Source organism: Ictidomys tridecemlineatus, chromosome 3 (assembly GCF_052094955.1).
Source record: "Ictidomys tridecemlineatus isolate mIctTri1 chromosome 3, mIctTri1.hap1, whole genome shotgun sequence".
Taxonomy (NCBI): Eukaryota; Metazoa; Chordata; class Mammalia; order Rodentia; family Sciuridae; genus Ictidomys; species Ictidomys tridecemlineatus.
Window position 1 is genome coordinate 103,498,643 of NC_135479.1, and position 27,816 is coordinate 103,526,458.

Here is a 27,816-nt window from a genome sequence, read left to right on the forward strand (position 1 = left end):
CAAAGATTGTGGAGGGATGGAACCCAAATTCAGACTGGGAGGCACTGCTAAGAGTCGGGGGTCCCTGCAGGCAGGAAGTGGAGAGGAATGGCAGGCAGGCTGGTATTGCTCCCTTCAACAAAGACACATGGGAGACAGGCAGGACCAGCCTGTCGTCTCTGAGGGGCTGAGCGAGAAGGTAAGTGTCGTGACCCGGCTGCCACCCAGCCTGGCCAAGAACCACACCGAGTCGGGAGTTGAGTCAACCATAGAGGTGCAGCAATCTCAACTTTATTGTGTCAGGAACAAGGTTATATAGTGATAGGAGGCCATAAGAAGAGACAGTAGCAAGAACCAATAAGGGGCAGTTACATCACTATCACTAAGGGGCCTAGGCAGATTTCAGATTAAACCGTTAGGTGAAGCTAATGTCAAAAGCCCGCATGCGGGCTAACGCCAATCCAGCCAGGTCACCTATAGGGTAATGCTCTGGAAAAACCCATGAGGCCACCTCAGCCAACACCCAATAATGGCTGCATCCCAAAGGAGGTAAAAGGTCCCAACAGGCTGGTACTTCTGATGCCCTTCTGCCCTGGCCATTGGAAGCCTGTGCCTCTAAAGATTATGTTTCACCCATGCCCCAAGGATCTTTATGGTGTTCCTGTCCACTCACAGAAGAGCACCGGGGAGCCTGCCCTTTGTAACTTCCCTTTGCCCTGTGAGCATCAGTTGCCCAAGGAGGCCCAATGGCCACATCCACAAGGCAAGGCCCTGGCAAGAGAAATGGCTAGAAGTGAGTGAGGAAGAGTATCACTACCTGTGTCCAATGACTGTGCAGCTACATGCCACATGTCAGCAATAAAGTGGCTTTAATAACAGAGAAGAAACATGCCAAATCCATAAACAATGTGGCTTCAGGGGAGTGGAGAGCTGAGCCAGACAATGCCAGTGGACAGCCTGAGTCTCCTCTGTCCCCACCTGTGTAAGATGTCAGAGACTGTTCTGCCTGGGACACTTCATCCTGCCCTGCTCCTCTGTCCTTTCCCCCATTCTCCTGAGATGTTTCTTAATAAACTTGTTGCAGACAAATTTTGTCATAAAATTATTGTTCCAATAATATTTAGATTTAAATATAGGCTGATTAAGAGAAAGGTGGGGCCTCAGAGTGAGGGCAGGGGCCCACCAGCCATCTTCTGTAAGGCCTGGACCACTGTGCCTCCCTCTGCAGTGTGGATAATCACTGGCCTTTAGTTAGAATAGGTGAGACTCACTCACCTTGAGTCTGTGTAGTTGGTCACTCACCTTGAGCCAGCATAGAGCATTACTTGTTTTGACCTAGTACAGACAGACTTGCTGTATGGATCTGATATGGATGGAGTCTCTCCCCTTGAGCCAGTGTAGACATGACTTCTAGCTGGTGACCTTGGCCATGAGGAATCCTTCCCTGAGGGTTGTGGACAGGGTGAGTAGCAAGGTTTGGAGAAATCACTTCTGAGAAGGCATGGGTGTTCTCAGTGTTTTATGACATCATTTTCATAATAATGTGGGCAGGGAAGGAAGAGGTGAGCCAGTGGGCAGGGATGGGCATGCCTGCAACAATGGTGGATGCTTTTGCATCTGCCATGCAGCCTCCTCACTCATAATCATGTCATCACTATTGCTAAAGGTATTGGAGAAGGAGTACAGAGGATTTCAGGAGTGGAGATGCCAATCCTTCTTTTGGATGCAATTTACTGCTTTTCAGCCACCCCAAATTGTGGTACTTTCCTTCAAATTGCCACCTAGGAAACTAATGCAGGTAGCCATTGCTCAGAATAAACCCCACCATCCTGACATTGATATCTAGGTCTGTGTGATCTTCCCTAGGCCTCACATGCTCCACTGTGGACATGTGGGTTCCAGGCTGCCTCTCTGATTGTCGACTCTGTTTGTCTAAGTGGCTAGACTTCTCTTGTGTGTCTCTGGTCATCTTGCTCGGGAAGTTGGGTGTTTCCACCTCACACACAACCCTGCATGATTCTGTCTTGATTCCCTGACCCCAGTTGATCACCATGAACTCATTGCACAGTATGATACAGAATAGAAACTTCCAAAGAGCAAAGTTCTACTGTTCTGTGTCCTGTTTTATCAGCTATATCTAAAAGAATACTTGATTTTTCACAATAAATACTTGTTTATCTTAATGTGTTCATTAGATTTGTGTGTGTGTGTGTGTGTGTGTGTGTGTGTGTGTGTGTGACAAGAATCATCTGGAGCAAATTAAGCTTGCCTGCTGTTTGTTGGGTTAAGGTGGGAAGTTAAACCAACAGGACTGAGTCTCAGGAAAGATTGCTGGGAGGCAGAAATCAAGATTTGTACTAAAAACTCAGGTTTAAAAGTGGATCCAGAGGAGGGTGGGCACAGGAGTGTAGGGTGAAGGAAGAGCTTTGGAGGGAGGATGCTCAAGGCCAATTGGATTGCTCACCACAGGACTGTGGATGAGGCCCTGGCTTGTTATCCTATGGCATGTTCTGGAATTTCTTCTCAGATGTCATCCTGTCCTTTGAGTTGCATTGTGGACTCTGGCTTCATGTGTGTGCACATGAACATGTGGGCCCATGAGCATACTCCCAGGTTGTGCAGGTGAGTCTTTATAGATTGGATGTCACATTTTTGAAGTCTCCACCCCTGTCATTGTTGATCTTTTAGGGCCAGAGCTGAGGAGAAGGAAAACCCAGCACTGCCAGAAGTTGGAAGGAATGGATCATTCTCCAAGGAGGGCTCATTCTGCATAAAGCTCCAGGTGGGCAGATGTTGACACAGCAGAGTGAATGAAGAGTCAGCTTTTGAATGCCCAAGTTAAGATTCTTACTTTGCAAAGCAATTGGTAAATTAGGTCTGGAAGGTTTTTGTTTTACTTTATTTTTTTGCAAACAGAATGACCAAAGAATGGGGATGAAGTCAGGGAGCAGAAGTGAGGGAACATTGTGTTAGGAGACTTCTCTAGTGAGAGAGATGATCCATAGGGTGCAAAATGGAGGACCTAAGGTATGGGAACATTCACAATCAGAGAAGGAGCTATTCTCTCAAATACCAGGCTGTATCTGGTAAGGTATAATCTCAACAGCTCAGGAAGTTGAAGCAGGAGGATGACAAGTACAAAGCCAGCCTTCTGAACTTAGTGAACTTGAACTTGAATTTGAACTTGAACTAAGGAAACTTAGCAAGACCTGTCTCAAAATTTAAAAAAATAAACAAAAATGGCTGGGAATGTAGCTCTGGGGTTTAGGGTTTAGTGTCCCTGGGCTTAATCCTCCAATCCCCCCTGCTCCCCACACCAAATAAACAAACATAAAAACAACCAAAAAACCAGGTAGAACCTGAAAGATGGGGTGCTCTGAACACATCTGTTTAGCCCTGCACACTAGGGGACTTCCCTTGTCTCTCAGGAGCTGACTTAACCGAGTCCCCCAATAGGCCTCATGCCTAGAGTGGTTTGGTGCTGTGTTATTCCCACAGGCCAGGGAGAAGGTGGTCAGGAATGTTTTTTTTACTAATCTCTTTTTTTTTTTTAGAGAGAGAGAGAGAGAGAGAGAGAGAGAGAGGGAGGGAGGGAGAGAGAGACAGACAGACAGACAGACAGACAGAGAATTTTAATATTTCTTTTTTAGTTATTGGCGGACACAACATCTTTGTTTGTATGTGGTGCTAAGGATTGAACCTGAGCCGCATGGACACCAGGCGAGCGCACTATCGCTTCAGCCACATCCACAGCCCAAGAGATGTTCTTAAGTGTGGCTGGAGTCTGGGCCCAGTAATAAGGGAACCATTTAGACCTGGAAGTGGATATGGAAGAAAAGTAATCTCTTGTTCTTGGTTTAGACATGAAACTAGAGGAGCTTGTTGAATGCCATTTTCTTCTTCAAGTATTATTTCATATTAAGTATTTCCTTGACATCTCTATTTCCCTGGCATCTCTCTTAGTAATATACCTTGAGCAATTTACCTCACAGTGTAAATAATGCTGGTTGGAATAGCTTCATGAAGGCTGAGGTGCACAGGTCAAGAAGTAGAAGGCTTCAGTCTTCTGGGGGAGGCATCAGGAATGACCAAGCCCAACCCACATAAAAGCTCTGCTCAGGCCTCTCAAGCTTGTTTTGCTCAAACATGTTTACAGTCACATCCTCACAGAGGGCCCTCAGCTTTTATCACGCTGCCATAAATAAAGTCATCCATCCCAGACAGGGCCCACTTTGTTTGGTTCATATTCTCTGGATAGGCTCAATAAAAATCTTCTTTATACCGTAGTACCTAGAAAATCAATTTATTTAAAACTTTTGATATGTTGTCTTTTGTCAGATGATGGTGCATATGTGACCCAGGCTTCTGTCTTTGCCTGGGAGGCAGGTGACTCAAGCCAACCTTAGCACATGGCCATGACTTCAGATTAGCCATAGCCATGGCCTATATTGTTAACACCTCCTTTTCTCTTTCTGTGTGCTCTTAATTTCATTATTTCTAGATTTATTTCCTTTTAGATACACATTCAGTTTTTAGAAAATTTTGTAATATCATGGGGCACACTGTTGTGAGCAGTGCTGGAGGAACTACATTAGAGCTAGATGTGTTTGCAATGCATTTATATTGAAAGTACTCTTAACACACAGAGAATGGTACTATTCCCATTTCACCCAGCCAGCAAGTCCCTCAGATGTAATAGACCATGTTCCATTCATAGTGAAATGTCTCTGGGCCACAGAAGTGGTCTCTTTACTGTCAGATGCCAGTAGCTCAACTGGGAACCTGAGCGGCAGCAGTTCACAGTGACAGAAGGGCAACACTAGTGGCGCTGTGGGGAGAGTGAGAGTGCATACATGGCAGGGTTAGGGAGTCTCTGAATGTTCACTTCCCTGAGTGTCCCCTTCTGGTGGCTGATGGTAGCAGAGTAGAAAGTCTCTGAGCATTTGCCTCCCTGTGTCCCTCTGTCTGAGGAGCTGAGCTTCTGTGAGAGCTTATATAGGTCACGTTGCAGTTTGCAGGGCCTTGTTGTCATCCTTATAGTCGCTATCTTTTGCACTTCACAAAAGGTCAGAAGGATAAGACAGCAGATGGTTGTCATATGTCCAAGTTCAACTTGCATTGCCTGGGTGCTTGCTTCTTTAGAGTGCTCCTTACACACTATATTTTTAAAATCTTGCCTTCACTCTTTACTCTGAGCAAGTACCAAAGATATGTATTTATGGATTTGTTGTTGAGTCCTGGGAGTTGGGCCATGGGGGTTTAAGATGGATACCTCAAACCTAATCAAAGCTTGTAAGAACTCCATTGCATTGAGGGGTTCACAAAAAAGTATTGTACACTGACCTTGCTCTAGGGGATGGTTTTGGGGCTTAGTTTTTCATGTTGCTTTGCAGTCCACATGGCTTTAATTATTCCATATAAGTAGGAATAATTCCATTTTACATGAAAACCAGAGCAAGAATTAATGGTTTACCTTGAAAGTTTATCACAATTCAACACTCCCTAAGCTCAGCTAGGCTGGTAGCTCTGGGTGGCCTGAGACCCAGCATCCATCTTTTTCCACTGAGGCTAGTAATGTTCTTCCTCCAGGCTCTCACCAGGGTGCTTGGCACAGCCAGAAAGACATTTGTTCAAAAGGTTAAAAAGGATGAAGCAAGCAGACAAGGTCCTGGTATCCCAGACAGGTGAGCTAGAGCCCAACCGAGGGTGATTGGTGCCCAGTAGAAAGGAGCACAGTGTCTGGAGCCTCTGTGTAGCCATCCAGAAGCTCTCTGCAGACTTTCTTCAGAGCAGCCAGACAGCATGTGCCTAGAGTCAATGGCTCCCAGGTGGGGTGGGCTTTCACTAAAACAGCTGCATGTTTCTTCACCATGTTAGTAGCAGTAACACAGGACAAGGAGATCAAGGTCTCAACACACCTCTGATGTCCTTCAATCCTACTTGAGATCTGTCAGTTGGCACCTCTGTCTCAGGAACAGCTGGTAAGGCATGTTGGGGAGACCCTGGCTCTTGCCCAATGTGCACAGATGAGACAAACTGGGTTTTAAAGAGCTGGCTGCAACATTAAGCTAAGAAAGTGGTGAAAAATCACACAACACAGAGGGTAGTTTTTAAACTGAGAGCAGGACTTCTCTGTGAGTTTAATGTTCAGTTTCCATGCTGGAAAGAGAGCATGAACCCTGTTTCCTTTATTTTATATCAGGAACCTCAGAGAGGGATAAGGTTTCAAGGATGGAGTCTTGCTTCATGACGTCTTGTCAGCAGATAGGTTGACATCTTGGTGAGTCACACCCATCTCAGGTGCTGTGTGGGATCTGAGGCAGAGCTAGAGGGCAAGGTGCACCTGTATCATGTGATCAATCCTTGACAGGGAGCTTGCAGTGCTAGGCCTATCCCCTCATTTGGCTACTATGTGCAATAGTTCACACACATAGCCCATGGATGGCTCATGACAACTGGCCTGCTTCTTGTTACTGGGGACATGGGTCTCTGGACCTGCAGTTGAAGACTGGGCCACTCCACAGACATTCCTCCTCATTTCTAGTGTCCATCATGGGTCATTAAGTGATGTCTGTAGGCTGGAGCACTGCCCAGCACCACCCCAGTCTCAGGGAGAGTAAGGCTGGTCTCTAGCATCAGTACTAACCACTCTTAACTTTAGCCTCTGAGCAAGATCAGTCCACCCATGTGGCTCACTCAGCTGTCTCAAGACAGGCTGCAAAAAGCATGAGGCATGTCTATGTGGGCTCCTTCAAGCCTTCCTTAAAAAGTAAATTAAAAAACATCAGGGCCACTTGCACTCCCTCTGCCAGCTTTGACTCTTTTGCAACGATGCAAGCTCCATGTTGTGGAAGCTACAGTCAGTTGTGGACCTTACAAATAAGGGTATGGTAAGGTGGCCTGGGAAGCCTGGCTAAAATGGAAAAGCAAAGGGCACTGGTACCAGGCAGTAGGAAGATCCTGCACTATGAAAGAGTTACTGAAGATGGCAGAAGCTTGGTTGGCATTTGGGTTTGGGAGGCTGACATAATTTAGACAGAGACAGGAGCAGCTGAGCTAAGGACCCAGAACAGAAGGAAGCAATGTCTAAGAGAAGTACTGAGAGTGAAGGTTGGCTGAATTTGCCTTAAAGGGGCATCTGAGTTCAATTACACAAGACTTGGTGCATCCTGGGCAGGAGTTCAGATGGTGAGCTATAGACATGAAAGCTTCAGTGGGCTTGGCTGCAGGGTTCGGGAGTCATCCCTGGGATGTAGAACAATCTTTTCATTTAATAGCCCAGGATGGAGGTGAAGGAGGAGCTCTGCAGGAAGGAGAGTGAGTCTGGATACTGCTGAGATGTAAGGAGGATAGGAAGTAAGCAGAGAGCTCTGTTGATAAAGCAAAAAGCAGGGTATGACTTTAGATCTGCTCCTGATCACACAGGTAGGAGGAGAAACTTACCACAGCACACCTGGACAGACAAGCACATCCAGGCTGAAAGTGGAGAATAGCAGGACAGGCAGTGGCATCATGCACATTAGAAACTCTGGGAAATTCTGCAGGTTGCAATGATGCTCAGCGTGAGGCAAAGTGACACTTAAAAAACCATGAGACATTAGCTTGTGGCAGGTGCAAGGTTTTATTTATTTGCTGTGCCCACTTGGCTAATGCTGACTGGAAGAAAGAAGCTCCACACCAGCATCTGGTACTGTTTCATCTGAAGACAGAGACAAACATCTGTCAGAGGGCTCTGGGAATAGTGAGGGATTGGACCATGGATGTGGGGGTCTGGAGCTTGCCTTTCCTGCACTTGCAAGTGTATAGCATCTGCTGGATGACACACTAGATACTGGGAAGCCAAATTCCACTGGAAGAAATGTTCATGCAAACAAGTACAAACTCAAGAGGATAGAGAGAGGGGCCCTGAGCAGATGTAAAGGGACTCAAGATGAAGAAGAAGACTGGATGAAGAAGGATGGTGTGGAGAAGGAGTTGTGGATAGCATTGCCAGTGTTGGGAAGGAGGAGAGGCAGAAGGGATGGGGTACCCAGGCAATGATGACATGCACATGTATGTCCAGCTCTGTCATGGTGAGATCCTCTGTCACTGCTCCTTTCAGAAGAATTCTTGATGACTCTGATGGTCTGTTGTATTCCCAGGAATTCCTTGATGACCTGAGATCCTGTCAGAGATAAGCATCAGGACAGGAAGCAAGTCCTAAAGTCACTGCATGCATGTTGAGACTCCCCTGTGGGTCTCAGGAGGCCTGCTATTTCTGTATTTGGCTCACTCATCTGTACCCCTTTTGAACTTGAGTGTTGGACATTCCCTGCCAGGACCTATTGCTGTCACATATCTGTCCCTGTCTCTCCTTCCACTGCTTGGCTGGTCTGTCTGGCAGTGAGGGTTTGACCAGGTATTTAACACTCCTGTATAGGTGACCAAGGCGACTCAGGACTCCCAGCAGAATGTACAGCTTGATGATGACACAGAGAAAGGAGCTGTAACCAAAGACAGTGATGAACCCCAGGGCCTCCCACAGGCAGAAACTGGTGAAAGCAGTTTCCTCATTCTTCTCAAACAGAATAGTGTAAAGAGGTAGAGGAGAAGGTAGGAGTGAATTTCCACACAGACCTCCAGCACCATGGTGACATTTCAGCTACCTTGCCATGACCCAGTTCCCTCAAAATGTATTTTTCCCCCAAATCATATTTTTCCTTTTAATAAAAGAGAATTATTTTGAGAATTTATCTTCTAACAAAAGAGAACATTGTGGATGACAGCAAGTTAGGGAGATCTGATAGCTGCAAGGCACCACCATTGAATAAGAATGTGAGGTTCCTGAGTGCTCCCTGTGGAAGCAGCCCCATTCTGCCTGCCCTTAGGACCAGGGAAACAAAGCAGAATGACCAGGCCTAGCCAGGCACAGCATCCGCCACCAGCCATGAGCCAGCCAGGGTGTAGTGCTAGATCTGGATCCTTCATTTAGGGACCATCTGAGGAGCTACTGGGCAGCTTAGCAGGCCCATGACCTCAACTCCAAGTTTTCAGAGAGTATCAGCAGTCAAGGCCACTGCTACTCCCTGAGATTTTCTTTCCTATCCTGTGAGGATTTTTTTTCTCTCATGTCTTTTTTTCCTTAATGTCTTAAAATTTAATTTATAAAAGCATTTTTATTACTAATTGTCATAGTAATTGGACATATGTTGATGTTATCCTGAGATGTTAGAGCAGAAGAGTTCAACCAACATGTACAGGGTCAAAGGCTTCCCCTCTTTGCCTTGGTGAAGGGATTCATGTAGATGGAACTGTCCTCATAAGACTGGTGTTGATTAAAATGTCCTCACAGGATTGGGAGGAATTAAAGTGGCCTTACTGGATTGGCATAGATTAACATGTCCTTATTGAATTTGTCAAGATAAAGCATCTTTATAGGATTGGTATAGATTAACGTGGCCTTACAGGATTCATATTGATTAAACTTTCCTCAAAGGATTGTATAGATCAAAATGTCCTACATTGGTATTGATTAAGCTGTCTTCACAGGGTGAGGATCTCATAACTTTTTGCAGTAGCCTTTTGTTTGAAGTGGAATGAGCCCTGTCTGTGTAAAGGGCTGATTCCTAGCCCCTCACAATTCTTACTTTGAAATCCTAACCTAGTATCTCATAATATGCTCATATTTGGAGACAGGGTTTTTTCAGTGATTATTAAATTTAATGAGGCTTTCTGGGTGGCTCTATTCTTGCAGTGTTAAAATAGTAGAAAACATTAAAAAGTGCATATGTTAATAGCCCACTGTGTCATTTTTTAAATTGTTTTTTATTTTTATTTTTGGGTACTGGGCATTGAACTCGGGAGCATGTGACCCCTGAGCCATATCTCCAGCCCTATTTTGTATTATACAGACAGGATCTCACTGAGTTGCTTCATGCCTTGCTTTTGCTAAGGCTGGTTTTGAACTTGAAATTCTTCTAATCAGCTTCTGAGATGCTTAAGTTTAAATATATTACTTCTAACAAAGCCAGAATTTATTAAAAATACATCCCATGTTTTTTGTGGAACCGAACTCATGTACCACATTATTCTTTTTCTTTAATCTCTACTTAGATTTTAATTTTTTTTTAGTTGCAGAAGGGCAAAATACATTTATTTTATTTATTTATTTAATAAATAAAATAAATGTATTTATGCTTACACATGCTAGGCAAGCATTCTACCACTGAGCTACCACAGCGACACATTTTTTTTTTTTTTTGGTGGAGAGTTTAATTAGCAAGAAGCCAGACCTCCAGGACCCTCCCCCTAAGGCCTCCCCCTGCAGAATCTGCCTCTCCTCCAGATCCCACCCATATTCTATGGCCTTGCACATCTTCCTGAACCACCCTTGCTCCTCCTTCCTACCCTGCCTCTCCTCTAGATCTTACTCATGTTCCAGGGCCTGCCCCTCCCTCAGGTCCCACCCATATGCCAGGCCCTACCCCCTTGTGACCCATTCTCCCCCTTCTTCAGACCCTGCCTCTCCTCCAGACCTTTCCCTTCTTCCTGTCCTGCCCCTCCTCCAGACCTCACACTCCTCCTTTTTTTAAAATTTGTTGTTGTTGTTGTTGCACATGGACACAATGCCTTTATTTTGTTTATTTATTTTGATGTGGTATTGAGGTTTGAACCTAGTGCCTCAGACATGCTAGGCAAGTGCTCTACCATGGAGCCATAACCCCAGCCCAACCCTCCTCCTCTTTAAGACCCTGCCTCTTCTCCAGACCCCACCCATCTTCCAGGCCCCCATCCTCCTCCTGACCTTCTCTTCTGCTCCTCCATACTCTGCCCCTGCTAATCTAGGATGAGCAGCTCCCTGGCTGCTGTGCTAATTGGCAGCATATTTGTAATGGTGCACAAATAACATCTGTTTTATAAACACTAACATCCTGTATTGGATGAATTATGTTGACTATATCAGAATTTGATATACCTTAAAATAAACTTAGAAAAGTTACCTTTCTCTCTCTCTCTTTTTTTCTCTATAGATCATGAACAGTTAAAATAAAATCAGAACTTCTTAAAGGGCAGATGACAGTCAGCCTTGAGCCCTGATGATCCCAGGGTCCCATCCAGTAGGAGAACTCTAAGTACCAGTTCAAGTTTTTATGCTAATTGATTCATTTAGTTTTCTTATTTTGGAGTTATTTTGCAATGTAATTCCCCATGGCCTCCAGGTCTCCAGTTCTGTGCAGTAGGTTTTTCCTATTCAATTTTTGATTAATATTCTTTCAGTTTTCTACAGAATTTTTAAATTTTTATTAGTTGTCAGTGGATCTTTTTATTTTATTTATTAATTTTGTTTATTCATATGTGGTGCTGAGGACTGAACCCAGGGCCTAACACATGCCAGGAAAATGCTCTGCCTTTGCACCACAACTCTAGACCTCTATAGAATTTTTAATTCTGTGAACTTCTATTTTTTATAAGGAATATTTTAAAAATTACTTTTAGCTTACTTTGTTTTTGATTGAGAGAATTGGCTTGTTTGAGAAAATCGTCTTGTTTGGAAATGCTCATAATCAAATGATTTTAATTAATTTCCACTTATTAAGGTATCTTTGGAGATTAGATGTGCAGCTCAGTGCAGAGCACTTGACTGGCATGTGAGGGTCCTTGGAGTCCATCCCAGCACCACACAGAGAGATGTTTTTGACAGGACTCAAGCATGAGAGATATGGTTTAAAAAGATTATGTATTGGGGCTGGGGTTGTGGCTCAGCAGTAGAGAACTTGCCTAGCACGTGCAAAGCCCTGGATTCGATCCTCAGCACCACATAAAAATAAGTGAATAAAACAAATGTATTGTGTCCAACTACAACTAAAAATAAATATTTTTTTTAAAAAAAGATCATGTATTTACACATACTCACATACACAACAGTGTCTCTTCAAAATCCATATGAAATTATTATAAGAAAATTTCAAATCAGTTTTGAAAGAGAAGAGGGTTGATAATATTTTTAATATCAACTATTGATATTTCATGATATTTAAAACCACTGTAGATGAAATTTCCTGAGGTGCAAATCATTACAAAATGTAAGAGACAAGTCAGTAGCTGCTTTTTTGTACTTCAGATTCATTTACTACAAATAAGCTTTTATAAAAACAGATGTTTTCTTTTAAAATTTAGAAAGCATGTCAATATGTCCTGTTAAAGTTCTACATTTATCAGAAAGTTTTATTATTCCTTGCATACAAAGAAATTGGCCTTCTAATGAGCATGATACTTTATGTTGTCAGGAATTCTTGTGGGAGAACTCTTTAAGTGTTTTGCCTCTGTTCAAAATATTATTTAAAAGTGTATCAATTTGCTTTTGATTTCAGAAATTTGTCTTTCTTTTTAAATTATGTATTCACTAGCATTTAGGGTTATTTCATGTGGGAAACACAATGATTACATTTTATCCTAATGTTGGTGCTCCTATGTGTTTATCAGGTGGCTTTCAGAACACAGTTGAGTCTCTCTCTCAAATTTGTTGGATTCATTAGAAAAGTACACAAACTTTTGGTCATATTTAAATGGTTACATTTGAATTATAAGAAGCAGAAATCAGACATGTTAGTATTGTGAGCTGAACAAAGTACAGGTTTACTTTAATCATTTTGAGGAAGTTGACATAATGGCTTCTGCCCTGTTCTGTACCTGCCATAGTTGTCTTTTATCAGATGTCTCACCTAGAGACATTTTGTTTTTTGCACTAGGGATTAAACCGAGGACCTTGCATGTACTATGAAAGCCCTGAGCTGCATATGTCTTCAGTCCTTGTTACAATTTTATTTTGAGACAGGGTCTAGCTGAATTGCTAATGTTGGCCTCAAATTTGTAGTCCTTCTGCTTTATTCTCCCAAATAGCTGAGATGATAGGCATGTGTCAAAGTGCCTGGCTTGTCCTGGAGAATTTTGATGTCTACTTATTAACACATGTTTCCAATGTGTTAATAATTTCCTAAGATAGATTATGTTCATTTTTCTTATCAACTGTCAAGAAAGCCTTTTTGTTGTTTTGATGGTATGCTTCATGTGAACATGTTTTATAATGGGACACCACTCTTCATGGTGGTCTAGCTATGCATTACACTATAAGGAGAGTATTTTGATTCTGAAAGTCTCAAGTGTTTTAGACCCAACATGTTTTCTTAAGAGGAGTGATTATTCATTTTTTATTTGATTACACAAATAAGACACAAATTCTATTTTTTCTTTTTGTGGTTCTGGGGGTTTGTTATAGGGCCTCCTGCATGCTAGGAAACCTTTCTACCACTGAGCTACATCCCCAGCCCTATAGATCCTTTAGTTGTCATTAGCTTCATGATGAGCTAGTGACAATAAAATTACTTAGAAGTTCAACTAGATTTAGACTCATGCAAGAGTTTGGGCATCCATAGCTCCTTGTGATTTCTAAAAGATAGAGTGTTTCCCCACAACACAGCAGCATCTAATATCATTCCTGGACTGAGTTGACACCTCTGCTTCTCTTGGCTTACCACTTCCTGTAGAGGTCTAGGAGGAGTTGGACGTTCTTTGACTGTTTGTTCCAGTGACAAATATTTGATTATATTGCTGCTAAAAGGTATGCATACAAATAAAATAGATACAAAAATTATTTGGGATAAGTGATTCAGTCACAGTGAGTCAATTTGCCATTAGAACTTTTTTTTATACAGTCACTCACTTGGGAAAGTTAAACCATGATTTGAAATAAAATCTTTAAAATGTCATTTTTTCCCTCTAGTGATCAAGTTTTAAGAAGGCAAACCTAAAACATAGTGACAGAATAAAAATATAACAAGTTCACATATGTTTTACTTCAACTTGAAATATGTAAAAGTGGCACATACTCTGAATTTTTAAAATTTTTTACTTGTAGTTGGACAAAATGCCTTTATTTTTATTTATCCATTTTTCTGTGGTGCTGAGGCTCAAACCTAGTGCCTCACATATGCTAGGTGAGTGCTCTACTGCTGAGCTACAACCTCAGCCCACATACTTTGAATTTTATATTAGTTTGAACTATTTGATTTTTGTGTTATAAATGTTCATAATAAAATACAGAACTAGCTAAGAGTGTCAGTTACCAGTAATTAACTGTATGAATAATTAAACAAGTAGGTGTTTGAGAAAATATAACCATATCCTAAGGTTTTTACATTAGTTTAATCTTTTTTTGGGGGGGGGGGGAGTTACTGGAGATTGAATCCAGGTGTGCTTAATCACTGAGCCACATCCCCAGCCCTTTGTTGTATTTTATTTAGAGGTAGGGTCTCACAGAGTTACTTAGGGCTTCACTAAGTTGCTGAGGCTGGCTTTGAACTTGAAATCCTCTTGCTTCAGCCCCTCAAGACACTGGGATTACAAGGATGTACTACCATGCCAGGCTCAGATTTAGCTTTATACAGAAATTGAAAAGAAAGTGCAGAGATTTACAGGTAGCCTCAGCCTGGTTTCTACCCTTATTATGACTTAGGTAAGCTGTTTCTAAAGTGTTAACATCTTAGACCATTCATCATGAAGAAGAAATACTGGTATATTAAAATTAACTGAAGTCACATATCTTTTGGATTCTTGGTACTGTGTCTTCCTGTTCTAGGATTCCATCTACGATCCAACATGACATCCAGACATCATGTCTCCATGAACTTCTCTTGGGATGACAGTTTCTATAAACTCCCTTGTTCTGATAACCATGACAGTATTTAGGAGGACTTGTCAGGTATTTTTTAGATTGTTCTCCATTGAATTTTTCAAGAAGCAAATTTTAAAAGCCACAAGAAAAAAGCAGCAGATCACATATAGTGGTATACCAATTAGTTTAAAGGCTGATCTTTCAACACAGTCCCTGAAAGCTAGAAGATCCTGGAACAATATATTTCCCATGCTAAAATATACTGTATTCTAACCAAGACTCTTGTATGCAGCAAGACTAAGTGTCAGATTTGATGATTAAATAAAATTCTTCCATGATGAACAAAAGTTAAGAGAATCTGCAGGCAGAAAACCAGTGGTCAACATATCCTTGGCAAAATATATCATCAAGAGGAAATGGAAAAGAACAATGAAAACAACAGTGGAATGGAGTACACAATGGGAAAAAACTAATCAAAGTGGAAAAGCAAATCAAATTAAATAACAAAGATAAACAAATATGACTGGAAATACAAACCATATCTCAATAGTAACCCTAAATGTTAATGGCATAAACTCACCATTCAAAAGATACGGGCTAGTAGACTACATTATTTTAACAAAGATCCTACAATATGCTGTGTACAATAAAATCATTTGATAGGAAAAGAGATACACAGACTGAAGGTAAAAGGTTGGGAAAAATCATACCTCACACAGACCCCAGAAGCAAGCAGGGGTGTCCTTACTCATATCAAATAAAGTAGACTTCTAGCCAAAGTTTATCAAAAGGGATAAAGAAGGACCCTACATATTGATCAAGGGAACCATACAGCAACAAGACATAACAATCTTGAATATATATGCCCCAAACCATGGTGCAGCTATGTTCATATAAAAAATTCTTCTCAAGTTCAAGAGTCAAATAGACCAAAGCATAATAATCATGGGTGATTTTAGCACACCTCTCTCACCACTGGGAAGACCGTCCAATCAAATTTGAATAATTAAACCATAGAACTCAGAACCAAAATTAATAAGTTAGACTTAGTTGACATATATAAAATATCAACCAATATCAAGCAGCACAATATCTCAGCAGCACATGGATCCTTCTCAAAAATAGACGCTATATTATGCCCAGGGCAACTCTTAACAAATACAAAGGAGTAGAGTTACTACCATGCATTTTATCCCATTGTAATGAAATAAAATTGGAAATCAATGATAAAATAAGGAAGAAAAATTCCTTCTTCATATGGAGAATGAACAACATGCTCCTAAATGAACAATGGGTTACAGAAGATATCAAGGAGGAAATTAAAAAATTCTTAGAGGTAAATGAGAACTCAGACACAACATATCAAAATCCCTAGGACATTATAAAAGCAATACTAAGAAGAAAATTCATTGCTTGGAGTTTATTTCTTTAAAGAAGAAAGAGCCAAGAAGTAAATGACTACACAATACACTTCAAAGCCCTAGAAAAAGAAGAACAAACCATCTTCAAAAGCAGTAGAAGGCATGCAATAATTAAAATCAGAGCTGAAATCAGTGAAATAAAAACAAAAGAAACATTTGGAAAAATTGACAAAACTCAGAATTGGTTCTTTGAAAAAATACACAAGAATCACAGACCCTTAGTCATGCTAACAAAGAGAAGAAGAATGAGAACCCAAATTACTAGCATACATTTTGAAAAAATAAATATCAAAACAGACACTACAGAAAAACAGAAGATAATTAGAAATTATATAGAAACCATAACTCTAATAAAATAGATGATAGTGAAGGCATCAGTAAATTCCTAAAGTCATATGACCTGCCCAGATTGAGCCAGGAAGATATACATTTGCTGCAGTCCAGCTGGGCAAATAACCGGGAGGTGACAAGCAACTTGAAGGTTGAAGCAGGAACTACTTTATTGCAAGTGAACTCAGTGGATCTGAACGAGAACTCAAAGTAGTGGGCTCCTAAGGTAGCAGAACCGCTTCTCTGCAGAACAACAGAGGTATATATACCTAACTAATTACACACAGCTTGACTCAATTAACATCATCTAGATACAGCAGTCAGCCAATAAGAAATCCTCATCATCTTAATGGCTCCCTGGCATTGCTTAACAAACCACTCCTCCTGGCAACTGCCAGGCGCCATCTTGACTTGATTTTCATCCCCAACATACATCACTTAAAGAGACCAATATCAAGTGAGGACCTAGAAGAAGTCATCAAAAGATCAGCAACCAAGAAAAGCCCAGGACCAAATGGATATAGAGCCAAGTTTTAAAAGACTTCTCAGGAAGAACTAATACCAATAATCTTCAATCTATTTCAGGAAACAGAAAAAGAAGGAGTACTTCCAACTTCATTCTATGAGGCCAATATCACCCTGATTCCCAAACCAGAAAAAGAAACCTCAAAGAAAGAAAACCTCAGACCAGTATCTCTAATGAATATATATGCAAAAATCCTCAATTAAATTCTGGCAAATTGAATACAAAAACATATTAAAAATATCATGCACCATGATCAGGTTGGATTCATCCCAGGTATGCAAGGTTTGTTCAACATATGAAAATCAGTCAATATAATTCATCACATCAATAGGCTTCAAGATAATAACCATATGACCATCTCAATAGATGCAGAAAAAGCATTTGACAAAATACAGCACTGCTTTATGTTCAAAACACTGGAAAAACTAGCGACAACAGGAACTCATGACAACATCATAAAGGCTATCTCTGCGAAGCCTCAGGCCAAGATTATTCTAAATACAGAGAAAAGGAAGGCATTCCATCGAAAATTTGCAGCAAGACAGGAATGCCCTGTTTCTCCACTTCTATTAAACATAGTTTTTGAAACACTAGCCAGAACAATTAGAGAGACAAAATAAATCAAAGGGCTTTGTAGGAAAAGAAGAATGTAAATTAGTACTACTTGCTGATCATACAATTCTATATCTAGAAGAACCAAAAAGTTCACCAGAAAACTTCTAAAACTAGTAAATGAGTTCAGCAAAGTAGCAGGATATAAAATCAACACCAATATATAAAAGGAATTTCTGCATATAAGCCGCTGAGACCAAAATGTGGGAAACTGCCCCGTTCACAATAACCTGAAAAAAATAAGACACTTGGAAATGAATTTAACAAAAGAGGTGACAGATCTATAAAACAAAAACTACAAAACCCTAATAAGAGTCATAGAAGAAGACCTTAGAAGGTAGAAATGTCTACCTTGCTCTTTGATAGGCAGAATTAATTTTATCAAATTGGCCATACTACCAAAAACACTAAACAGACTTAATGCAGTTACGATCAAAATCAATAACAATCAATGGGATTCCTCTTAGAAAGTGTAAACCAGATGAGATTTTCAGGGAGAGAACTAAGATGTCAGAACAGAGAAGCTACTGTGTCTGGGGGCTCTGCACACGGACCTGAGAAAACAGTCAAAATGCTTCTCTGCCAGGTCCTGCCATGATGGAAAAACTACATTTCAGAGTGTGTGACAGGACACCATACAGTGAACCTTTCACAAATTCTACCAGAGTGGGAAGCACAACGCAGAACCCAGAGGCTTTGCTTGCCAGTAATATTCCAGACACCAGCCCCAAACCCGCAATCTGAACAGACGCGTGGACCACAATCTGCAGATCAACCTAGGATTCACCCCTTCCTGCTGCTTCAATTCCCTTTGAAGAGTGGGGTGTTGTGTGAAAAAATAAGTAACACATTTACCAACACATGTTCTGGGAAACTGGGATCAGTATTTGATGATACAACATCAGGATCCCTGCAGGCTGGTGTCTTTTAGGGGTTTGCATCCACACACAATAGAACAAGGGTATCGATGGAAAATGGAGAGCTACCTGGAGCTTAAGATACAGCACACTGAAGATGGGTTGTGGCTAGGTATTTTTACCTCTACTAGTCTGGGAATTGTATTATTTCTTCTTCTTCTTCTTCTTCTTCTTCTTCTTCTTCTTCTTCTTCTTCTTCTTCTTCTTCTTCTTCTTCTTCTTCTTCTTCTTCTTTTTCTTCTTCTTCTTCTTCTTCTTCTTCTTCTTCTTCTTCTTCTTCTTCTTCTTCTTCTTCTTCTTCTTCTTCTTCTTCTCTCCACAGTTATCTGAAGCAGACACATTAACACCACATTGAAGAAGCAGCTCAATTATTTGTGTTGATTTGTGTTCCACAGAAAACATGAGGGCTGCTCTAAAATAAGACAGATAACTTCAAACTTAGGCATTTTAATTAATTTAGTTTGAAATGCCATTGTATTACATTTTACCAATGTGATATCTAGCTTTACATACACTAACAGACATATACATCTTGTAAGGTCAAATCTTTATCTTTGTAAATCATTTGGAAGTCTAAAAGAAAAACAAACAAATGAAAAAAGAAATCACTTGTCCCCAAAGCAGAGTTACAAACTTAAAATCCTTCAATGAATAGTAACTATGATGACGTAATTCATTTGGAGTTGGCAAAGATTTCAATGAATAAAGCTTCATTTTCTTCCTAGGCATATGTAATATATTGTAACTCACAGTCAGCTAAAGGTCAAGAAATAAAAAAGCTATTTGCAGGTGTAACATAATAACAGTAGAACTGGTGATAATAATAGCCATTGTTGCTTCAGTCATTCACTCTGAGAAGCATTTGCCAGGCACTGAAATCAATGCTATGTGTATAATATTGCAGCCAGCCTTCAAGCATATGTTATTCTGTTTTTAATTAGAAATGTATAATATTTGTCAAGAGCAATTAACCCTCATATAGGAAAAATATAAAATCAATATTGTACAAATTAAGTAATTTAAAGCAAATAGTCAGACAAAAGACAAAATAATTAAGTAATTTTCATTTATTTATGTTCAACACAGCATTTACAAAAGAAAACTATATCAGGAGAAGATAAAATATTACAGAAAGTTTAAAAGATTAATAGACCACTAGAAATGCTAACAAAGAGAAGAAGAGAGAGAACCCAAATTACTAGCTTATTGGATGAAAAAGGCAGTATCACAACAGACACTTCAGAAATACAGAAGATAATTAGAAATTATTTTAAAACCCTATACTCTAATAAAATAGAAGATAGTGAAGGCATCCATAAATTCCTAAAGGCATATGAGCTGTCCAGATTGAGTCAGGATGATATAAACAACCTAAACAGACCAATATCAAGTGAGGAAATAGAAGAAGCCATCAAAAAAATACCAACCAAGAAAAGCCCAGGACCAGACGGATACACAGCAGAGTTTTACAAGATCTTTAAACAAGAACTAATACCAATACTCTAGAATCTATTTCAGGAGATAGAAAAAGAGGGAGTACTTCCAAATTCATTCTATGAGGCCAACATCACCCTGATTCCCAAACCAGATAAAGACACCTCAAAGAAAGAAAATTTCAGACCAATATCCCTAATGAATTTAGATCCAAAAATCCTCAATAAACTTCTGGCAAATTGGATACAAAAACATATCAAAAAGATCGTGCACCATGACCAAGTGGGATTCATCACTGGGATACAAGACTGGTTCAGTATACGAAAATCAATAAATGTAATTCACCACATCAATAGACTTAAAGATAAGAACCATATGATCAACAATAGATGCTGGGGCTGGGGATGTGGCTCAAGTGGTAGCGCGCTCGCCTGGCATGCTTGCGGCCCGGGTTCGATCCTTAGCACCTCATACAGACAAAGATGCTGTGTTCGCCAAATACTGAAAAATAAATATTAAAGTTCTCTCTCTCTCTCTCCCTCTTTCTCACTCTCTCTCACTCTTTCTTAAAAAAAAAAAAACAATAGATGCTGAAAAAGCATTTGACAAAATACACCATCCCTTTATGTTCAAAACACTAGAAAAATTAGAGATAACAGGAAATTACCTCAAAATGAAAAGATATATACACTAAGCCTCAGGCCAGCATCTTTCTCAATGGAGAAAAATTGAAGACATTCCCTTTACAATCTGGAACAAGACAGAGATGCCCTCTCTCACCACTTCTATTCAACATAGTTCTTGAAACACTAGCCAGAGCAATTAGACAGATGAAAGACATTAAAGGCATAAATATAGGAAAAGAAGAACTTAAATTAGCACTATTTGCTGATGACATGATCCTATACCTAGCAGACCCAAAAAATTCAACCAAGAAACTTCTAGAACTAGTAAATAAATTCAGGAAAGTGCAGGATATAAAATCAACACGAATAAATCAAAGGCATTCCTGTATATCAGTGACAAATTCTCTGAAATGGAAATGAGGACAACTACTCCATTCACAATATCCTCAAAAAAAAAAAAAAAACCTGAGAATCAACTTAACAAAAGAGGTGAAAGAGCTATAAACTGAAAACAATACCACCCTGAAGAAAGAAACAGAAGAAGACCTTAGAAGATGGAAGGATTTACCTTGCTCATGGATTGGTAGAATTAATATTATTAAGATGGCCATATTACCAAAAGCACTTTACAGATTCAATGCAATTCCCATCAAAATCCCAATGACATCCTTGCAGAAATGGAAAAGGCAATCATGAAATTCATCTGGAAGAACAAGAGACCCAGAATAGCTAAAGTAATTCTAAGCAGGAAGAGTGAAATTGATGGTATCACGATTCCAGATTTTAAACTATACTATAGAGCAATAGTAACAAAAACTGCATGGTACTGGAACCAAAACAGGCTGGTAGACCAAGGGTACAAAATAGAGGACACAGAGACAAATCCACAAAATTACAACTACCTTATATTAGACAAAGGTGCTAAAACCATGCAATGGAGAAAGAATAGCATCTTCAACAATGGTGCTGGGAGAACTGGAAATCCATATGCAACAAAATGAAATTGAATCCCTTTCTCTCACCATGCACAAAAGTCAACTCAAAATGGATCAAGGTGCTAGGAATCAGACCAGAGACTCTGCATGTAAAAGAAGATAAAGTTGGCCCTAATCTTCATCACGTGGGGGCAGGCCCCAAATTTCTTAATAAGACACCTATAGCACAAGAGTTAAAACCAAGAATCAACAAATGGGACAAATTCAAACTAAAAAGGTTTCTTTCTCAGCAAGAGAAACAATATCTGAGGTGAATAGGGAGCCTACATCCTGGAAACAAATTTTTACCCCTCAAACATCAGATAGAGCACAATCTCTAGAGTACACAAAGAACTCAAAAAGTTAAACAACAACAACAAAATAAGTCAATCAACAAATGGGCCAAGGACTTGAACAGAACTTCTCAGAAGAGGATATACAATCAATCAACAAATATATGAAAAAATGCTCACCATCTCTAGCAATCAGAGAAATTCCAATTAAAACTATTCTAAGATACCATCTCACTCCAATAAGAATGGCAGCCATTATGAAGTCAAACAACAATAAGTGCTGGCGAGGTTGCAGGGAAAAAAGTACACTCATAATTTGCTGGTGGGACTGAAAATTGGTGCAGCCAATTTGGAAAGCTGTATGGAGATTCCTTAGAAAGCTGGGAATGGAACCACCATTTGACCCAGCTATTCCCCTTCTCGGGCTAGAGCAAAAAGACCTAAAAAGAGCATACTACAGGACACAGCCACATCAATGTTTATAGCAGCACAATTCACAATAGCTCGAATGTGGAACCAACCTAGAATCCCTTCAACAGACGAATGGATTAAAAAATATGGCATTTATACACAATGGAATATTACTCAGCACTAAAAAATAATAAGATCATGGCATTTGCAGGCAAATGGATGGCATTAAAGCAGACTATGCGAAGTGAAGTGAGCCAATCCCTAAAAAAAATGCCAAATGTCTTCTCTGATAAAAGGGGGGTGACTCAAAATGGGATAGGGAGAAAGAGCATGAGAAGAAGACTACCACTAAATAGGGAAGAAAGTTGGGAGGAAAAAAGAGGGAGAAGGAAAGCTACACAGAAGATGGAAGGAGAAGTACATTGTTATACAGAATACATATATGATGTTCTAATGAGAAAAAGAAAAAAAGTGTGTCACATTAGACTAGATAGACAGAAAGGATGGGAGAGGAGGGGAGGAGTAAGGAGGATAGGAAGGGCAGCAGAATAGAATAGACAATATGATTGATGTATGTACAATCCATGTATGTATTATATGTAAAAATACATTCTGCTGTCATGTATGACTAAAAAAATTTAAAAATAAAGTAAAAAAAAGACAGTACAATGAACAAAAATAACAGTTATTATTTTACCAGTTGTTTAATTTTTATGGTTGCTTGCTCTGTAAAATAATAAAATTTAATATAAACAATGTTATGGGTAAACTGAAAAAAAAGAAAAATAAGTCATTAACACAGCTTTAAAAAAAGAAAGAAAGAAAGAAAGAAAGAAAGAATGGAAGAAAGAAAGAAAGTAGTGTATCATGAGAGGTTTCTCCTTTAGAAATAATTCAAATAACCTTCCTAGAAAGAGTCAGCAGGTCTGGGGATATAGCTGAGTGGTAGTGGGCTGGCCTAGCATGCAGAAGGCCTTGGAGTTTAAAGCCCAATACTGCAAGAAAAGAAAAGGGAGGGAAGGGAGAAAAAAAAGAAGGAAAAGAGGGAGGAAGGGAGGAAGTAAAGAAGAAAGAAAAAAGGAAAAAGGAAGAAAGGGAGGAAGAAAGGAAGAAAGGAAGAAAAAAGGGAGAGAACAAAAGCAGGGAAAGCAATGGGTTATTAAAGCAAAAGGGAAAGCAGTACAAATATAAATACATGACATAAAATAAGTTGAGACAGTTTAGAAAGCTTTAGAATTTTCATGACATCAAACTGAGTGGTATTATGACTGTATAGAAACTTAAGAAGCTCCACCTTGGCCTGGCTTAAACCAAACTCAGGGGTGGGAGGCATAGAGAGGACTCCTGTCTGGCTGGAGTAGAAGGGACCTGAACCCCTGGCACTTCAGGATGATTAGAGAATGAAGGGGCCAAGACTACCCTGATGGGCACTTGAGTACCACAAGGCTCCTGGGAGTCCTTCACCCCAGCTCCCCACCATCACAACCCCCCCTTTCAGGGGTTCTCAGTGGTCTGTTCTGTTGCCTGGTGCAGGTTTGAGTTCCTCACCAAACACCGGAGTGTTCACAGCCTATATTGGCCTGCCTGGGCAGGCTGTGGTTGTGGTGGCAAGAGCCAAAGCCAACTTAGCTTGATGGAGGCACCAAGGACTGCCCTACAGCCACATTAGTGGGTGGTCCTGGAAGAAGTAGGCAGGGTTGTGGCAGCATTGTCTGAAGACATGAAGCCAGGCCCAAGTCCTTATGGTGTTCCTTGGGAGTTGGTGATGTGTAGAGCTATTGGATGTTTTGCTCTTCTCTTGTTTTTGTGGAGAAGTTTTCAGTGTGTTAGAAGCAGGCTGTATGTGGGAAGAGAAAAACAGCTGGCTTTAAAACTTTCTAGACTAATTGAAGAGAAATGTGAACTACTTGAAAAAGTTAGCCTTGTTCAAAAAGAGCTTGAAGGCTTAGAGTCAACTTTAAAGGGCAGCAGTTCTGAGAAGGGTCCAAGAGACGTCCCCAATTTGGAGGCAACCTATGAAAAGCTGCATAGGTCCAAACCTAGCCATGGGGATGAAAGACTTTTTCTAGACAAAGAGCTAGAAGAACAAAAGGCTAGACATTGTAAACAGGATGAAATCATGGCAGATATATCGAGAAGGATAAAATCCCTTGAAGGTGAATCAGAATCAATCAGATCAGAAATAGCTGAAACTAAAACAAACTTGAGACTGCTTCAAATAAGTGAGGAAGGACTTCAGCTGGCAATGAAGGAAGCCTTGGATGAATGTTCCCAGCTTCAGCAAAGTCAGAAACCGATCTTACAAGGAGACGCTGAAGCATGGAGGGAACAAGGACGTGTCCAATGTGAAGAGAGCACCACATTGGAAGACTCTCAATTCCATTCAAAACAAGTTCAAACTGATAAAGACAATCACGTGGAGTCTCTGACTGAAGGCTTGCTGAAGATGAAAGATAGATCTTCTCCAACCAAGGGAGCCCAAACAGACATTGGGAACTTGGAATGGGGAATGACGAGTGAATCAGGAATTGGTGCTCACTTAGATGATGAGCCCAAAGGAGCTGTGAAGAAACTGGTTGATGGTGCTAAGCTAAAGTCCTCCTTAGAAACCTTAGAAGGACAAAGAGTTCAAACTTGTGCTTTCTTATCTGAAGTAGAGAAAACAAAGGAAGAACTTAGAGAACAGATTAGAAGTCTGAAGACTGAACAGGCCACCTTGCTGTCAGAAAATACATGGCTTGAAGGTGAGAATGAGAACCTTCAGCAGAAATTTAAAGACATGATGGAATGCTATCAAGAAAATATGATGAAACTCCATGGGAAACTCAGAGTAGAGGAAAATTCCCTGGAGGAGCAAGAGGAGAAACTTTCCAAGGTCAAAGAAGAGATGGGCCATACAAGAGAAGAGCTGGAGACCTACAGAAAGCGAGCCAAATATCTTAAAGAAGAATTGGAGAGAACCATTCAGTCCTGTCAGGGGAAGATTATTTACTCTGAGAAAAAAGCACATGAGAGTGAGTTGGCGGCTTGGATTGCTGAAAGAAACCTCCATTATTTCATGAAACAAAACGCTCGCAATAGACAAAAGTTAACTGAAAGGGAGCTTCAATTGGAACTTGTAGATGAAGATCCCTGTGCACTTGGTGTTTCAAATGCAGCAATGGGCAGAAAGCATTCCCCCAATGGTCCCTCACCATTGGGTCCTCCTTGGCAAGGTGGATGTTATTCGAAGTATGGTAGACCATGGCGACCAGCAGAATTCAGAGGTTCTAATCTGCCTTCTTTGCATAAAGAGGATGGGCCTATGTCTTCAGAAATTCAGTCCAGTAGAAAGGAGACCAAAATCAATCTTGATGATTCCAATGTGCTCGATTCACCTCTCCCTGCTGAAAACCAAGCAACTGGCTCCGGCTCATTGTTGGCACCTTTCCCTCCAGTCAGAGGTGAATTATTTCCTGTGGACCCAAGGAGTCAGTTCATGAGAAGAGGACCATTTTTCCCTCCGCCTCCTCCAGGAAACAGGTATGGGGCACCTGGAGATTATTTTCCACCGGGCCCACCACCCCCTCCATTTTTTCCAATGCCAGATGTCTATGATTGGAGGTATTTTCCTCATGACCTTCCCCCAAGAGCTGGATTTCCTCCCCCTACCCCCGCATTCTGAAAGTAGAAGTGAGTGCCCTTCAGGCTTCTTTACACCTTCAAGTGAGTCTGCTACTGAACATCAACAAGAAACCTGATGTTTTTGATCTTTCTTCAAAAGTAATTTGACTTACCTCTCATTTTTAGTTGTTAAGTAATTGCTTTTACTTAAGTAAGTGATTATACTTTTGCTCTGATTGAAGCTAAATTAAACTATATTTCTTAGGATAGTATTTTGGAAATAAAGATGGTTTAAATATGATACTATGAGTAAATTCTTTTTATTCTATTTTACTCTAATGATTACAGCATTGAATTTGATTAATCCACTATTCTATAAACAACAATGGGAGTTTCAGGTATGTCATCCAGCCTCTGGGGATATTTTGAATGCCCAACAAAGTCAGTCCCTTTATACAAAGAAGTGTATTTACTATGATTGTAGCAAATGTGAAAGGAACTTTATGCTTAATGAAAGATTTTCATTGATTTTCAGTCTTGTGGGGCATGTCAACTAGTTTTCCCATAAAACAATAACTAGAGCATACTAAGAGTAAACCAGAAAACACTACTAAACATGTCATGGAAGTAGAAGATCTCAAATACAAAGAAAGTTGCAGTTCTCAGGAAACATTTTGGAATTGGAAACCACAATTTAAACTCACTCTGTTCCCATTTTCCCTGAGTCATCTTGATGACTTCTTCTTCTTCTTCTTCCCTCCTCCTTCTCCTCCCCCTCTTCCTCCTCTTCCACATCCTCCCTTCTTTTTCTTCTTCTTCTTCTTCTTCTTCTTCTTCTTCTTCTTCTTCTTCTTCTTCTTCTTCTTCTTCTTCTTCTTCTTCTTCTTCCTCTTCTTCTTCTTCTTCTTCTTCTTTCTATTTTTCTTTGTTTTCTTCATCTTTGAGTTCTTTTTCTATCTTTAATTAATTAATCACTCAATCAATCAATTAATTTTTATGTGGTTCTGAGGATCTTACTCAGTACTTTGCATGTGCTAAGTGAGTGCTGTTCCACTGACCCACAACCCCAATTCCTGTCTTTTATATTTTATGCCCATTTGCATGAAATTTAGAATTGCTTTCTGCTGTGGTTCACTGATAAAGGTTTACCTAGTCTTTGGTTTTGGGGAGATATTTGTAAAATACACATGTATTATTGGGACACTGAAATAAGAATCAGACACATAATTCTCAGCTTTTGGTATTCTTAGATTTGATACTCATAAAATGACTCTGATAAACTACTTTAAGTTTTTTGAACTGCTCACTTTCAACTTCTATATCATTGCCAACAAGTGACAATTGGCCAACCTGCACCAATACACAGAGAACACTTTTAATAAGTTTTCCCCAATAGAGACCAAGAACTAACATGTATTAGAAATACCCTAACTATAGTTAAAGCTTTATTCAAATGTTAAATATGCTCTCTAAATGTGTGTGTGCATGTGTTTAAAGTATACATTTAAACCTAAAATGAATGCAGTAGGTCACACATTTTGACATTGTGTTATTATTGGTCTAGCTTGTTCCTTAGTTATTTTAAAATGCTTTTGTAAAGTATTAGCATTGACATGGAACCTTTCATGAAAATTTGTAGCTTCTTCTAGTGTAGAGAAAAAATATATGTCATGTGTAGTTTTATCTGCTAAATCATTGCCCAAACTAAGGGCTCCAGGGAATCTTGTATGTGCTCTGATATCAGCAAGCATATGCTATTTTCTTGTCCATCTCCATTAACTTGTCACCTCTGTTAATTTATGCTTTTGACAAAACATCTTTTAAAAATCAGATATAGCTAGTTATTTTTTTTCTAAATATAGTCTAAATTTTTACTTCATAAAAAGTGCTTAAGGGCTGTCATTGCGGCTCAGTGGTAGAGTGCCTAGCATGGGGGGAACAGATTCGATCCTCAGCACCACATAAAAAGTAAATAAACGCATTGTCTTGTGTCCATCTATACCTAAAAAAATAAAGTTTCTAAAAATGTGCTTTTCACCT

General features: G+C 40.0%; 1 protein-coding gene across 1 annotated transcript; it reads left to right on the top strand.

The window, feature by feature from the left end:
* Positions 1–127: 127 nt before the first annotated feature.
* LOC144375702 (melanoma inhibitory activity protein 2-like) lies at positions 128–27,114 on the top strand. The gene is made up of 4 exons (XM_078041147.1): positions 128–178; positions 8,399–8,559; positions 23,989–25,695; positions 27,027–27,114. The coding sequence occupies exons 1-4, from the start codon at positions 128–130 to the stop codon at positions 27,112–27,114; spliced, it is 2,007 nt and encodes a 668-aa protein (XP_077897273.1).
* The last annotated feature ends 702 nt before the right edge of the window (positions 27,115–27,816 follow it).